The sequence below is a fragment of the Episyrphus balteatus genome, chromosome 1 (genome assembly GCF_945859705.1).
Source record: "Episyrphus balteatus chromosome 1, idEpiBalt1.1, whole genome shotgun sequence".
Lineage (NCBI taxonomy): Eukaryota > Metazoa > Arthropoda > Insecta > Diptera > Syrphidae > Episyrphus > Episyrphus balteatus.
In genome coordinates, this window is record NC_079134.1 from 150,970,821 (window position 1) to 150,983,903 (window position 13,083).

Sequence of the window (13,083 nt, forward strand, 5' to 3'; positions counted from 1 at the left end):
ACCGGGTGCATTCTTGTCCGTTTTATATAATTTTTCCTAGGTTTAATACATACAGAAATTGGCACAGTTTTTTAAAAAGAATTACAATAATAACCTTTGGTTTCCATAAAAAAAAGGAACAAAACAATGAGAGCCCAGTGTAAAAAAACCTCACATTTATTCTGCGATGGCCTTAATTAAATTTTTAATAAAAAGCCTTTAAGTAAATTCAACTTTTATAAGAGCAAGTAGTGTGATCTAGCCTTGCATTTTTACAATTATATTTTAACTCACTAGGGTCTTCTTTTTATAAGCAGAAATGCAGATAAAACTTAACCATAAAAATTCTTAAAACAATTTTTTACACCCTTAAATGTTCTACTTACAATTTTTTAAATTTACACTACAAATCGTATTTCTTTTTTGTGACCAAAAACTCATAGAACTGTACCTGTGAATTTATATTCAAAATGTTTTGTCTGCTTTGTGTATTCAATTGATTGAATTTTTTCTAAGATAATCGGATTTTGATATTACCATTGTGTAATTTCATTGGTTTCATATTTAGGATTAAATATTGAAAAAAAAAAAAATTGCTTCGCTTTTTGATATTATTTTTTCTTCTTTTTTTTTTTTTAATTTTCTTTCTCTATATAGACCTAGAGTGCTGCGTCGCCAAAGAAAACGACGTCGCCTTGGCGATGTCACCAATAGGACAAATTGCAAAGACTCCTACTCCAAGAGACGTACCCGGTGATCCAGAACAACGTGAAACATGGGGAGGAAAAGTCGATTTTTTATTATCGGTTATTGGATTCGCTGTCGATTTAGCAAACGTTTGGAGATTTCCTTATTTGTGTTACAAAAATGGAGGTGGTAAGTAAATGTTCAGAGTTATTAAAACTTACTTTTTCCTACTAGAATAAAGAGTGTTTTTTTTTTAATATGAAACAAAAGTAAGAGGCGGAGGGTTTGCTGGGTATTAATAAATTCTGTTTTAATGTATTGGTTGTTGTGTCTGCTTCCATCAAAAGCCTATGTTTGCCTTAATAACAGGAGAATTTTGAACTATATCCGCTTATATGTAAATATTGGTCACTATGGCGTATGAGTAATATTTTGTTTCATGGAATTGGAAGTACCTACCGATTTTTCATACCAGCTAGAAATTTTTTTACTTTTTTTATTTAAACGACTATATTTAACAATTTTTCCTCCTATTTTTTTTTTTTTTTGAAAACCATAAGTAAATGGGATCGACTCTAATTTAAATAAGTAGGTACCTAATAATTGATTTTCAAATATATTTTTATTTTTTTTATATATTTATATATTATTGAGTAAACAAGTGAATCGAAGACACAATATTAATTTATGGATTACATTGATTTCCTTTCTGTGATTAAGAGCGGAATTCATAGTCGTTACTAGAGTTAAGATTTTTCTCAACTCCAGTAAGTTGAGAAATATTTAAAACAATCGCTCAAGGGAATTGAAAATAGGGCTGTCACTTAAGCGTTTTTTCAAGTAAAAAAGCTAAAAACGTTGAAATGCAGTTTGGCAGAAAATCAGATTTGAAAAAAAAACCGTTCTATTTTGAACTTGACAAAAGTTTTTTTTCAATGTATTAATGAACTTTTTGAAAATGTCAAAAATGCGCTAAGTTTAATTGAATAATTTTGCAAAGGAAGAATAAAAATATTCTTAATCTCCTTCTAATCCTTGAAGTTTTTGACCTCTTCTTGCACATTCAAAATATTGGCTTAAAATAGTAAAATTTAAATTAGTCATAATTTTCCATTATGAAAAAAATTTAACTGAGGGAAAATGTTATTTTATCCCTGTTTACCCTATTTTATGATTGAATTTTTAGAAATCCTTTCTTAGTGTTCATTTTTAGGATGTAACTTGTCAAATATGCTATAGAAGATTTTGTCTTAAATTAGACATGACGTCAAATTTTAATATACCACACTGCTAACGGGAAGTGGAACGTGAGGATAAGTCAACCTTTTTCATGTTTGCAGCCGGGGTGCATAGATTTAAAAAATTACTTCTTTTAAGCTATCCTCAGTTGCTCGCTCTTTCGGCGTCTTTAATTCAAAACGCTGCACTGTGGGCTAGAACGCTATTTAAGCTGGAATTAATTATAGAATTTCTAGGAATAGTCTAAAAATGCAGTTAAAGGTATTAAGATGATGTTGAATGATGTAATAATGATAATTTTATGGTGCAACAGACACTAAACATAAGAAGAACAACAAAAATAAACGAAATATTATGTTAAATAAGGTTTTCCAATTTACAACAGATATTATTGGTAAAAAAACAAAAAAAAAAAGTTCCATGAAGTTTTGGAAAATGGTATCATTGAACGCGAACTAAAGTTGTTTTTACTTAATATGGAAGGTAAAATGTTAGTGCAAATAAAAAAACCGTTATTTGAAAACATTCAACTCGTTTTTTTGTCATCGTGGTTTTTAGTGGTTTTTTTTTTTGAATATTTTGCTCACTATACTTTCAAAGTTAGAGCGAAAAAAAGTTGCACTTCTAGGAGATAGTTTTATATAAAACATAAAGCCATATAGTCTAGCTCCTTTTTAAAATTGTTTCTAGAGTGTGCCTCCTCGTGCCTTTTTTTAAAAGCTTAGGAACATTCGTTTTAAATGAAATTGGTGCAAGTAGCATACTTTACTTTAAAATTTATAAAAAAAAGTTCTATATAATAACAATTTATTAGCAAATACTATATTTGGATACATTACTTATTGATAAACTAGCAAAATTTTCGCAATCGATCCGTTAAAACAAACTCAGTAAACTAATATCTGGATAGGGGAAAAACTGGCCTTTTTTGTTTTTTTTCGAAAACTTGCTTTTCGATTGTGTTTTTTATGTAGCCAATGAATGTTTTGACCTAAATTTTGAATGGGCAATTATAATTATAAGAAAATTGAAAAATTATTTTATCAGATTTTTCTTTTTTCAAAATATTTTTTGTTTTTATTTGTTTTTATTTTTCAATTTTCTCAAAAACTAGAAGACATAGAAACATATAGTTTTCACGAATCAATTGAGGCAGTTTTCTGTGTGAGTAATTTTTTTTACTAAAATTCACAGTCTGGACAAAAATAGTATAAAATGAGTTTTAAAAATTTTTTTTCGCCTATTTTTAACTTTGAAATCTATTATTTCAAAAACTATTGGTTATATTATATTGATTTAAAAATTAGAATCAAATGTATAATTTTGCCTTTCGGAAATGGTATCATTTATTACTGTAAGTGTTGCCGTTGTTTTTTAATAATTTTTTTTGATTTTGATAATGCCCCTCCCACCTATGCGGGGAGAGATAGACCCCCTCCCAAAGAAAAAAATGTTTGTATTGAGCTCCTCTACAAAAACCCGTTATCAAATCCTGGCGCCCAAGTTATCCTACTACGTGCCGAAACAACATTTTTGTTCTATACCTAAAAGTTCGAATTTCTGTATCTGGGTTGAAATCGAAAAATTTTTTTTTCTAAGCCAATTTTAAAGTGATTTTCATAAAAAATACCTCGATTAATTTGGAAATAGATATTGTTTTAGAATATATTTTCTAAATAGCATGTTGTTTTGAAAAAATATACTTTAAATTGATGCCGAAGTTGGGCAAATGACAAAAAAAATTGAATTTTTGAACTTTGACATCTTATAAATTCTAAATGGTTTAACCGAGTTACATATTTTATACATTGTTAAAAAGGTATATTTATCTTCTATCAGAAAAAAAAGTCGAAAATGGGTAAAAAATTGTATTGCGAAGGTCCAAAAAACGGTTTTTTGCCCGTAACTCCAGATTTTGGGGGTGTTAGGGGATTTTCAAATACCGTTTCGTATTCAGTGCGACTAGCTCTACAAAACCTGATAGGTCTCCGCCCGCGTATATTTTAAAACCTCATTTTTGTAAAACCGTGTTATAGCTAGTCCATTTATCTATCGAATAAGACTAAAATTAGCAATATTGGAATAAGTTGACTTTTTAATTAATTCCTGCCAAAAATAGCGTTCTAGCCCAAAGCACGCTATACTGAAAAACTTGTATACATATTCTTGATAATAATTTTTGAATTTTGGACAATGTTGCTCTTGTCACTCGAGGTCAAATATTATGGTATTTATTGCTCGTTATTAAAAATAAAAACAGGGTTCAGGTCTCCTTCCGATGCGAAAAAAAAAAGAATAAAAGAAAATTAGTAGATAATGAGTAGATCTGGGCTAGTAGTAACAAGGTTTTTAAAAGTCAATTCACCTAAAGGTAAACTTCAACATAAAGGTTTCCTCTACGCAATTCAAAGCAAAACAAAAAAAATGCAATTTTCCAACTTTTTAATATTCGAAACTATAATTTTTTCAAATATTTTTCTTAAATTTGTCTTTGCTTAAATCCGGAGTTTTTGTTCTTCTTATTCGGGACCTCAATCTCATAAAGGCTTTCAAAACTATCACAATCCATTTTGTTTCAAAAATCATCTTTTTACAAAATATAATCATACACTTACCCATAGAACATATATAAGTTTTTTTGTTTCTGAGTTCCTAGATACTCAAAGAACTTTTCATCTTTTTTAAAGCACCCACTTAATGCATCAACACTTTTTGAGGAAATTAAATATTTCCGGTCAGTCCTTATGCCATAGTAAAATATAATTGTTCAGATCTATGAAAAAGTCCTCTCTTTTACTATTATATATATTTTGCTTTGTTCTTACATCATCATCTGTCATAAAAAAATAAAAAAATAACTTCAGTTTATTGTTGTTGTTTTGAGAAATGTTTAATAGAAACTCCCTCCCTTAGCCTCAAGGGTTCAATCAAAATGTTAATGTCATCACCAAATTAATTGATACCAAAAAAATCAAAGGAAATCATTTTATCAGCCTAAAACTTTTATAAAAAAATTTCATCATAATCGTACTTCAATTTCAAAAAAAAAAAAAAAAAAAAACGTTAAAAAGTCATATCTCCAAATGTCAAACAAACATTAGCCCCCAAAAATATGAACTTCGCCTAGAGAAGGAGAACTCATATAAGAGTCAGATCAATAGCAACAAAAAAAAAAAAAATAAAAAAAAGGAGGAGTGACATTGTAAATCTAATTTCTAACAAAATATGAAACAGGAACACCCACCTCGGGTATCGATAGATATTCATCTAATGACGTCACATAATCAAATTTTCCTAGAACAATATACACTTTACTTTGAGTCCACGTAAATTGAGTTACATTGACGACGACACGGAGGAGGTCTGAGAGTTACGAGGGTTATAGGGAAGGCACAGGCAATACGAAGGGGCCCTGTGAGAAAAAGTCGTATCTTTTATTTTAAAATAAAATATTTTACCATAAAATTTCATAAGGGTTGGAGGGGGTGAAATGGAACAGAAAAGAGACTTTACAGTTCTCGTCCGACGTCAATTGAAAAGCAGCTGTTAAGTACTATTGATAGCTTTCACCAGGACAATAGGGTGGTTCCACATAGACCCATGGTACATATCTTCACTCACAACACATCTACATACAAAACTTGTAGGGTTTAAAACCCTTGCTAGCTTCAGTGATATAATGGTGGTAGTGGTTGATGGTGGTGTTGATGATAACGGCAATTTTTATATTACTTCGCTTTTAGATCGTTTTTGATGTAAAAGGGTTAATTTTTGATGTAGAGTGGGGGTGGTTGCTGTTGGGGGGGGTGGGGGTTGAAATATGGAACAAAACAGACGGGGAGAGGTGTGATGTGTTTGAAATCGAATGGTATAGGTAGGTACACTTGATGACACAATGTTGATGGCAATGGCATAGTGATGTTGTAGGTGTTGTGTGCCTGCTTCTGATGCCAGAGGATGACATTTGCAGTGATGATGGATATGAATGGCTTAAGAGGCCATTTATGATAGCCAATGGCCATAGATGTCTTTATACATTCCGATAGAATGGGGTGATTGGACAAGAGTTTTTTTTCGAAAAAAAAAAAAAATAATAATAATGAACGATGAAGAGAATAAGAGTAGAAATTAAAGGAGGTAGATGATTTTTTTTTTTTTTTGTAAAATATCATAAACAGATATTGGAAAAGAGAAAGTGTGGTAAACGGAACCATTTTAGAGAATATGAACTTGAAATTGAATAACTTCTATAAATAGAAAATATTAGAAATTAACAGATTTTGTGTGTTTTAAATGTCAATACAATTAGTTGATATTTAAGAAATAATCCTATTAGAATTGGACGATTTTTCAAAGGATTTAAAGGTCATTTTGAAATCGAGGTAACAATTAGACATTACGATGATAGAGAATGCTAACAAAGTGGGTCCAGCAATTTTGTGAGTGTGTGTCTGTCTCTATATTAAGCTACAGCTCAAATAAAATTAATGTTATTTAATTCAAACTTATTTTTTATGTGTTTTGTGAGATTCCGTAGGGGGAAATAAAAATTCTTTTAACTGGAATTAAAAAATTAACTTTACCTGACATTGGTCAAATTGAAAAAAACTTGATATCTTAAAAATGGCTCAAACGATTTTGATAAAAAAAACTCTGTTTAAAAAAGTAAGGTAAAAATATTTCAATACTTTAATATTTCGAGACTCCTCCTATCATTCTTTAACTTTTTTTTTTTTACTTTACAATTAATCCAGTCAAATAAGGGTTTAACCTCGGAATGAATGTTAGTAGAAATTTTTTTTGCTCAATATCTTCCTTTTGCCGTTCTATAACATATCTCAAAAGTCTAGAAAAATCTCATGTCCGCTTGTCGCGATTTCAAGGACAAATCGCGAAATGGAGATTTTCAAAATTAGCAAAAATAGGCTATGGTATTATATACACATATGATACATGATTTCAAGGTATTTTTTAATGCTGATTCCAAAAAATCTAAAATCTAAAATCTATTAGCACTTATTCCTAAGATGAACAAGAATCTTCTTTAGTGCATATCCTAAAATTTGCCCCTCCATCAAAAAATACCATTATTTCGTAGGTATATATATTTTTTGTAATGGATTGTTTTGATTTTTAATAATGATGGATTCTAAAATCTTCATGCTAAATTTGGTTCATCTACCATAACTTTTAAGGGTTTTTCGGCAGTAAGTTTGCAACTGTTATAATAATATGAGTTGACAGATGAAAAACAGGTATAACTTTTTCCAGAGACGTCAGATTGTCTTGATTTTAGATTTTTTGGAATCAGCATTAAAAAATACCTTGAAATCATGTATCATATGTGTATATAATACCATAGCCTATTTTTGCTAATTTTGAAAATCTCCATTTCGCGATTTGACCTTATAATCGCGACAAGCGGACATGAGATTTTTCTAGACTTTTGAGGGTGTTCGGTCAAAACGGGCTTGAAATTCGAATTTAGCGGGTCCAAAAACATATAGAAAGATAGGTCTGGTTCCAGGAACATGAAACTTTTTTTTTGTGTGCCGGTGTTATTTAAGACTTTTAAAAGTCTTTTTTTTAAGTGTCCAATCACGACAATATTTTTTGCAGAGAACTAATTTATACATTGATTTAACTATTTTTCGAAATGATTTTGCGTTGAAGATGGACATTTTAAAATCAACGTGGAAAATAGGTTAATTTTGTATGGTTTCGTATCTTAAAGTCACATAAATCAAAGTAGTTCAACTTTGAAACAACGACGTTTCAACTTCAATTTATTTTTTCCTTCAGTGTAAAAACTCAGAATTTTGAAAATTAAATTAAAAAAATTGATTCACTTAGAAAATTAATAAATGTATTTTTGGCTATTTTAAAAGTTATAGTTCGATATTGCAATTGCTACCATTATTTTTTGTTTCAAAAATTTCATATTTTTTTTTTTTAATTTCAATTAAACCTATGGCAGGTCGCATCTTAGGCAAATTACCCTAGCTCTGTGCTTTTTTACTCGTTAACACAATTTGGAAGTTCAGAAAGTAAGCATACAAAACCAGTTGATTTAAATTAGTCAGTGGTAGAAATTGTGAATAAACAGACTAAAATGTTACTCATACGCCACAGTGATCCAACTTTACGATAATATTGAAACAAAAATAAGATTACATATAAATCCTATAAAGTTATTCATATACATAGGTAATATTTACATGTTTCTTTTCAACACTTATTTATTAATTTTTTATAAATTAAAATAATTTTCAAATTTGTTAAAAAAAAAAAACTCGAAAATCTTGACTCGACTTTAAGTACTGTAAGATTATCAAGGGGCACGGTAGTGCCCAGCCAAGTTCTCTAGCAACTTTGGCACTACACCCTTATTTACAGTAAACAACTCAGGCCATTTTCGACCCCCCTCTAACTTCCACACCAAAGATGCTAGAAATTTCAAACTCGCTACATTTATTGAGCTTGTCAAAACCAAACTCCTCACAAAATTTAAACCTTTTACGATGAGTAGTTTCTGAGATATAGGGCTTCAAAAATCGCAAAAACCGTAACTGACTGACTGACTCACTCACTCACTCACTGACAGATCATCAAAATTATGGAGAACTTCCCGTTAACGTAGAAACTTGAAATTTTACACGGTGATAGGGCTTGTGGTGTATACAAAGGGAAAAATCGAAAATTTGAGATTTTCAATTCAGGGGGCGTGGCATCCGCCCATTTCCGCTGAATTATCATCAAATATTATAGAACACTTCTGATTATCGTAGAATCTTGAAATTTGGTAGAATGGTAGAGCTGGTAGTTTATACAAAGGAAAAAATTTAAAATTTGAGAATTTCAGCCAGGGGGCGTGGCAACCGCCCATTTCCGCTTAATTTTCATTAAATATAATAGAGCATTTCTGATTATCGTAGAATCTTGAAATTTGGTAGAATGGTAGAGATGGTAGTTTATACAAAGGAAAAAATTTAAACTTTGAGAATTTCAGCCAGGGGGCGTGGCAACCGCCCATTTTCACTGAATTTTCATCAAATATAGAGATTTTCAATTCTACAGCCATACCTTGCAAAAAGTAGTGAAATCACAACAAAAACATTTCTGTTAAAAAAGGAGCCAAGTTCTCCTATGTTGAAATTATGCTGGCACAAAAAGTACTGAGATGTAAAAGTGTACCAAGTTCTAAAGTTTGGGTTCAAATTCGTATCAATAAAATTTTGATTGTTTACTTGGCAATTTTTGAAATAACTTTAAAAATCGGTAATTAAAAGAAAAATTGTCAAGAGAACAATCAAAATTTTATTGATACGAATTTGAACCCAAACTTTAGAACTTGGTACACTTTTACATCTCAGTACTTTTTGTGCCAGCATAATTTCAACATAGGAGAACTTGGCTCCTTTTTTAACAGAAATGTTTTTGTTGTGATTATGTTATCTTAAGCTATAAGTCAAACTCAATATTAGTCATTCTACGGACAGTAATGTAGACCGTTATTTCTTGAAAAACTATAAATATATAAAGTGCCCGACAAAATTCATGTTGCGATTCACAAATTTCAATATGACAATATTCATAAAATTCATAAAATATTCGATAAAATTGCGAAAAAGACTCGATATTATTTCAATGCACAACCCGCTTATAACCAAATTATCTTATCTGTATTTTTATCTCTTATGATATATCGCCTGTTTTGACTTCAACCCAAATGAGGTAGATATTTTAGCAAATTAGGTCAGTTCAAATTTCAATTTAAATTTTTTTTCTGACATTCGAAAAGAGATAATTTGCGAAATTAGGTATCTCATTTGGGCTCTAGTGAAAACGGACTATAACAGTCACAAGTTCTGGCAGCTCTTGACTCTTTTAAATAAGTTAAAAATAAGTACAAAATAAACTGAGTAACAAAATTTCAATAAGTTTAACATTGTTTTGATCCTAAATTATTTTTTTTTTAATAAATATATAAATAATATACCTATATATTTAATTATGAATTATGTATATTTGTTTTCATAATTTTAATTAGAGTTTTGAAATTTAAGCTCAGTTAAAGAAAATAAAGAACAAACTTTAAGTTTAGCTAAAACAAAAATTACACTGGTTTACAAGGGTTTTGTTGCCGAAACAAAAATATACTTTTGTGAGGGTTTTCGGTATGCTGAACTCGAATCCGAAGTCAGAAAAAACTATTCAGCTCCCGTTTTTGAAATATTACCGTTAGAAAATGCAAAAAAAAAAAACGTTTCTTTGAGTACTTCGGACCTTATTTTATATTAGTAACGGTTTATAAAAGAACTGTTTTCCATCTTTCAAAACCTGTTTAAATGTTTTCAATATCTTTTGTACTGCCCGAGATATCTTAAAATGAAGTAAGTGGGTATGGCTTCATATTATAATAAAGGAGATATAAAAAAATAATAATATAAAATGCCAAACAACGGAAACTGAGGATATCTCGGGCAGTAAAAAAGATATCGCAAAGATTTAAACAGGTCTTGAAAGATTTAAAATAGTTCTTATAGAAACCGTTACTAAATATGCTCAAACAATTTAAAAAAAATAAGGTCCGAAGTACAGTATTTTCGAACGGTAATATTTCAAAAACGGGGGCTGATTGATTTTTTTTGACTTGGGATTCGAGTTCAGCACAGCAAAAACCTTCAGAAAAGTATATTTTTGTTTCGGCAACAAAAAAAAAAGTTTAAATTTGTTAACCAGTGTTATTATTAAAATTTATTTAAGTGACTTTAAGTTTCGTTAAAAACAAAAACAGATGGACTTTTTGCTTGGCTTAAAACAAAAAATTACTATTTAGAATAGAATGTGACTTTTACGAAAATAATATTTTCTTTATACATAGACTCATTGATATTCAATTCACTCATTTGAATCCTTTTTTTTATAATTTTTTTCCGATTTTTTTTTTTTTTTGAAAAATTCAAACGAGAAATACCTTATTACAATAATTAAAAAAAAAATGGGGATAAATTAGTGGAGTAACTAAAGCAAATTATTTGGGAACCCGGCCGAACAGCTCTGATTTTGACGATTTTTTTTTTTCAAACGTAGGTAATTAAAAATTCTTTAAAGTCTATAGATTACAAATTGCCAATGTTGCCGTATTGTTTTTTTAAATTAAAATAAAATTTTTTTTTTGAACAAAACCATTTTTTTTTTGCTTAAATTTCATAAAACATATAATAGCAAAAGATTCTCTAGGTAATTTAAGGAAAAAAAAAATATAAGGGAGTAAGGTACAATCTTCCATCGTTTAAGCGATAAATGCAATTTTCTCACAAACTGACTTCAAACACAAAATAAAATTATGTTGAACACAACGGCAACACCCACAATATTTACATACACGTTTTTAAGAAGCCAGAATCTCATTTCTATCTGTAAAATTTAAATCCACTAAATTTAATCAAGAGTTTTTGAAAGATTGGTTCTCAACTCAAAATTTTGGAAAAAAAAACGTTATTAAAAAATTTTGAATAACTTTTTTTTTAAATTATTCGTTTTAAAATATGAATTTATTTTTTAAAAAATTTTTGGCCATAAATATTGTCAGTTGAATTCCGAAGAGGAAAAGATAATATACATATATTACAGATTCGAAAAAAAAAAAATATAATGCAAACTGAATTTTGCATTGAAATAATTGATTTTCTCAAAGACTTTGGCAAATAAGAACTTTAAACTTTTGATTTTAACTTTCAACAATAAGGACTATTGAATGAATAAAAAATTACTTTATGTTTAAATGTTCAACTTTATAAAAAAATAAGTTAAATTTTTTTCCAAACTTCTATTAAAAAAAGTTCTTCGAAAATGAAATACTTTTAAATTTTTTTCATAAACCGTAATACATATTGACATTTCCTTTTATAATTTCAAATCATAAAAAATGTGGCCGAAAAAATTTGAAAAAAAAAATCTGAGTTCAATTACCATTCTTTCAAAAGCCCTTCATTGAATTTACTTAATTTTAATTTTACAAATAAGCTTCTAGCTTTTTAAAAATGTATATTTAAAAATTGTAGGTGTTGCCGTTGTGTTCAAATATTTTTTTTTGTGTTTGAAGTCAATTAGTAAGAAAATTGCATCTATCGCTTGAACGATGAAAGATTGTCCCTCACTCCCATATATTTTTTTTTCCTTGAATTTCCTAGACAATCTTTTGGCATCAATTAATTTATGAAATTTAAGCAAAATTTTTGAAAAACAATTTTTTTTGTTCACAAAAATCTTCAATTAAATTTAAAAAATCAAAAAGGCAACACCGGCAATTTTTAATCGACTTCCATGATTCAAAACGGGGTTTTGTGGTTTTTCTAATAGTTCCTATGGCTTAAACTGAACGAAATTGAAATACCTCCTTCTTTTTGGAAGTCGGTAAAAATATATTCAACTCCCGTGTTGATCATATGTACATAGACCAGGGTCGATAATTTTTGAAACCAACAAAAATCATAGCAGGATGAAACCCATTGAAAAAGGAGGTGAATATGATAAAAATTAAAGGAAAAATAAATTACGGGCGAGCCGAGTTCGGGAAGTTGGTGGGTTGATTTTTTAATGGTAAAAAATGGTATATCTCGATTTCCGGCAAAACTACAAGTTCTATGGAAAAAAGTTCTATGGCAAAGTTGTACGTAATAAAAAGGTCAACAACTTATGCCTTGACAATTTTTTCACATAACGTCAAAATTTATATGAAAAATTCAAAAAACCGAGTTTTTGGTTTTTTATTTTTATCTTTTTCAAAAAGATGTTTTCTTCTACGAAATTTGGTGAAAACCTACCTCATTATGTCTCAAATACACAGTTATTTATTTGATTTAAAATATTAATTTTTTAACCTTATTTTGACTTAATATCAAAAAAACACCCTAATTTTCAATCGAAAATTCACGTGTCAAAATATCAGTTTTTTTCAAAAAATGGGTGGGTAATTTGTAATATGTTAAAATCTCTTCTTTCTGATGGTGTAAACATAAATTTACATTAGTACACATTCTCGGAAAATGCAAAAAATGAAAAAGCTTAAATTCGAAAAAAATTTTTTATCATTATTAACTATTTTGGCCTATTTATTAAAATTTACACTTTAATTACTCGAAAACCATTACATTTTATGTTACATTGATAAAT

The 13,083-nt window shown here is 28.9% G+C and overlaps 1 protein-coding gene across 1 annotated transcript in view; it reads left to right on the forward strand.

Annotated features, from left to right (window-relative positions):
• The window catches only part of LOC129905898 (sodium-dependent dopamine transporter), a 50,238-nt gene that overhangs the window by 18,564 nt on the left and 18,591 nt on the right, over positions 1–13,083 (forward strand). The window contains exon 2 of the mRNA XM_055981522.1: positions 637–855. Coding sequence (XP_055837497.1) covers positions 681–855 — 175 coding nt within the window. The 5' untranslated portion in view covers positions 637–680. The remainder of the gene's footprint in view (positions 1–636; positions 856–13,083) is intronic.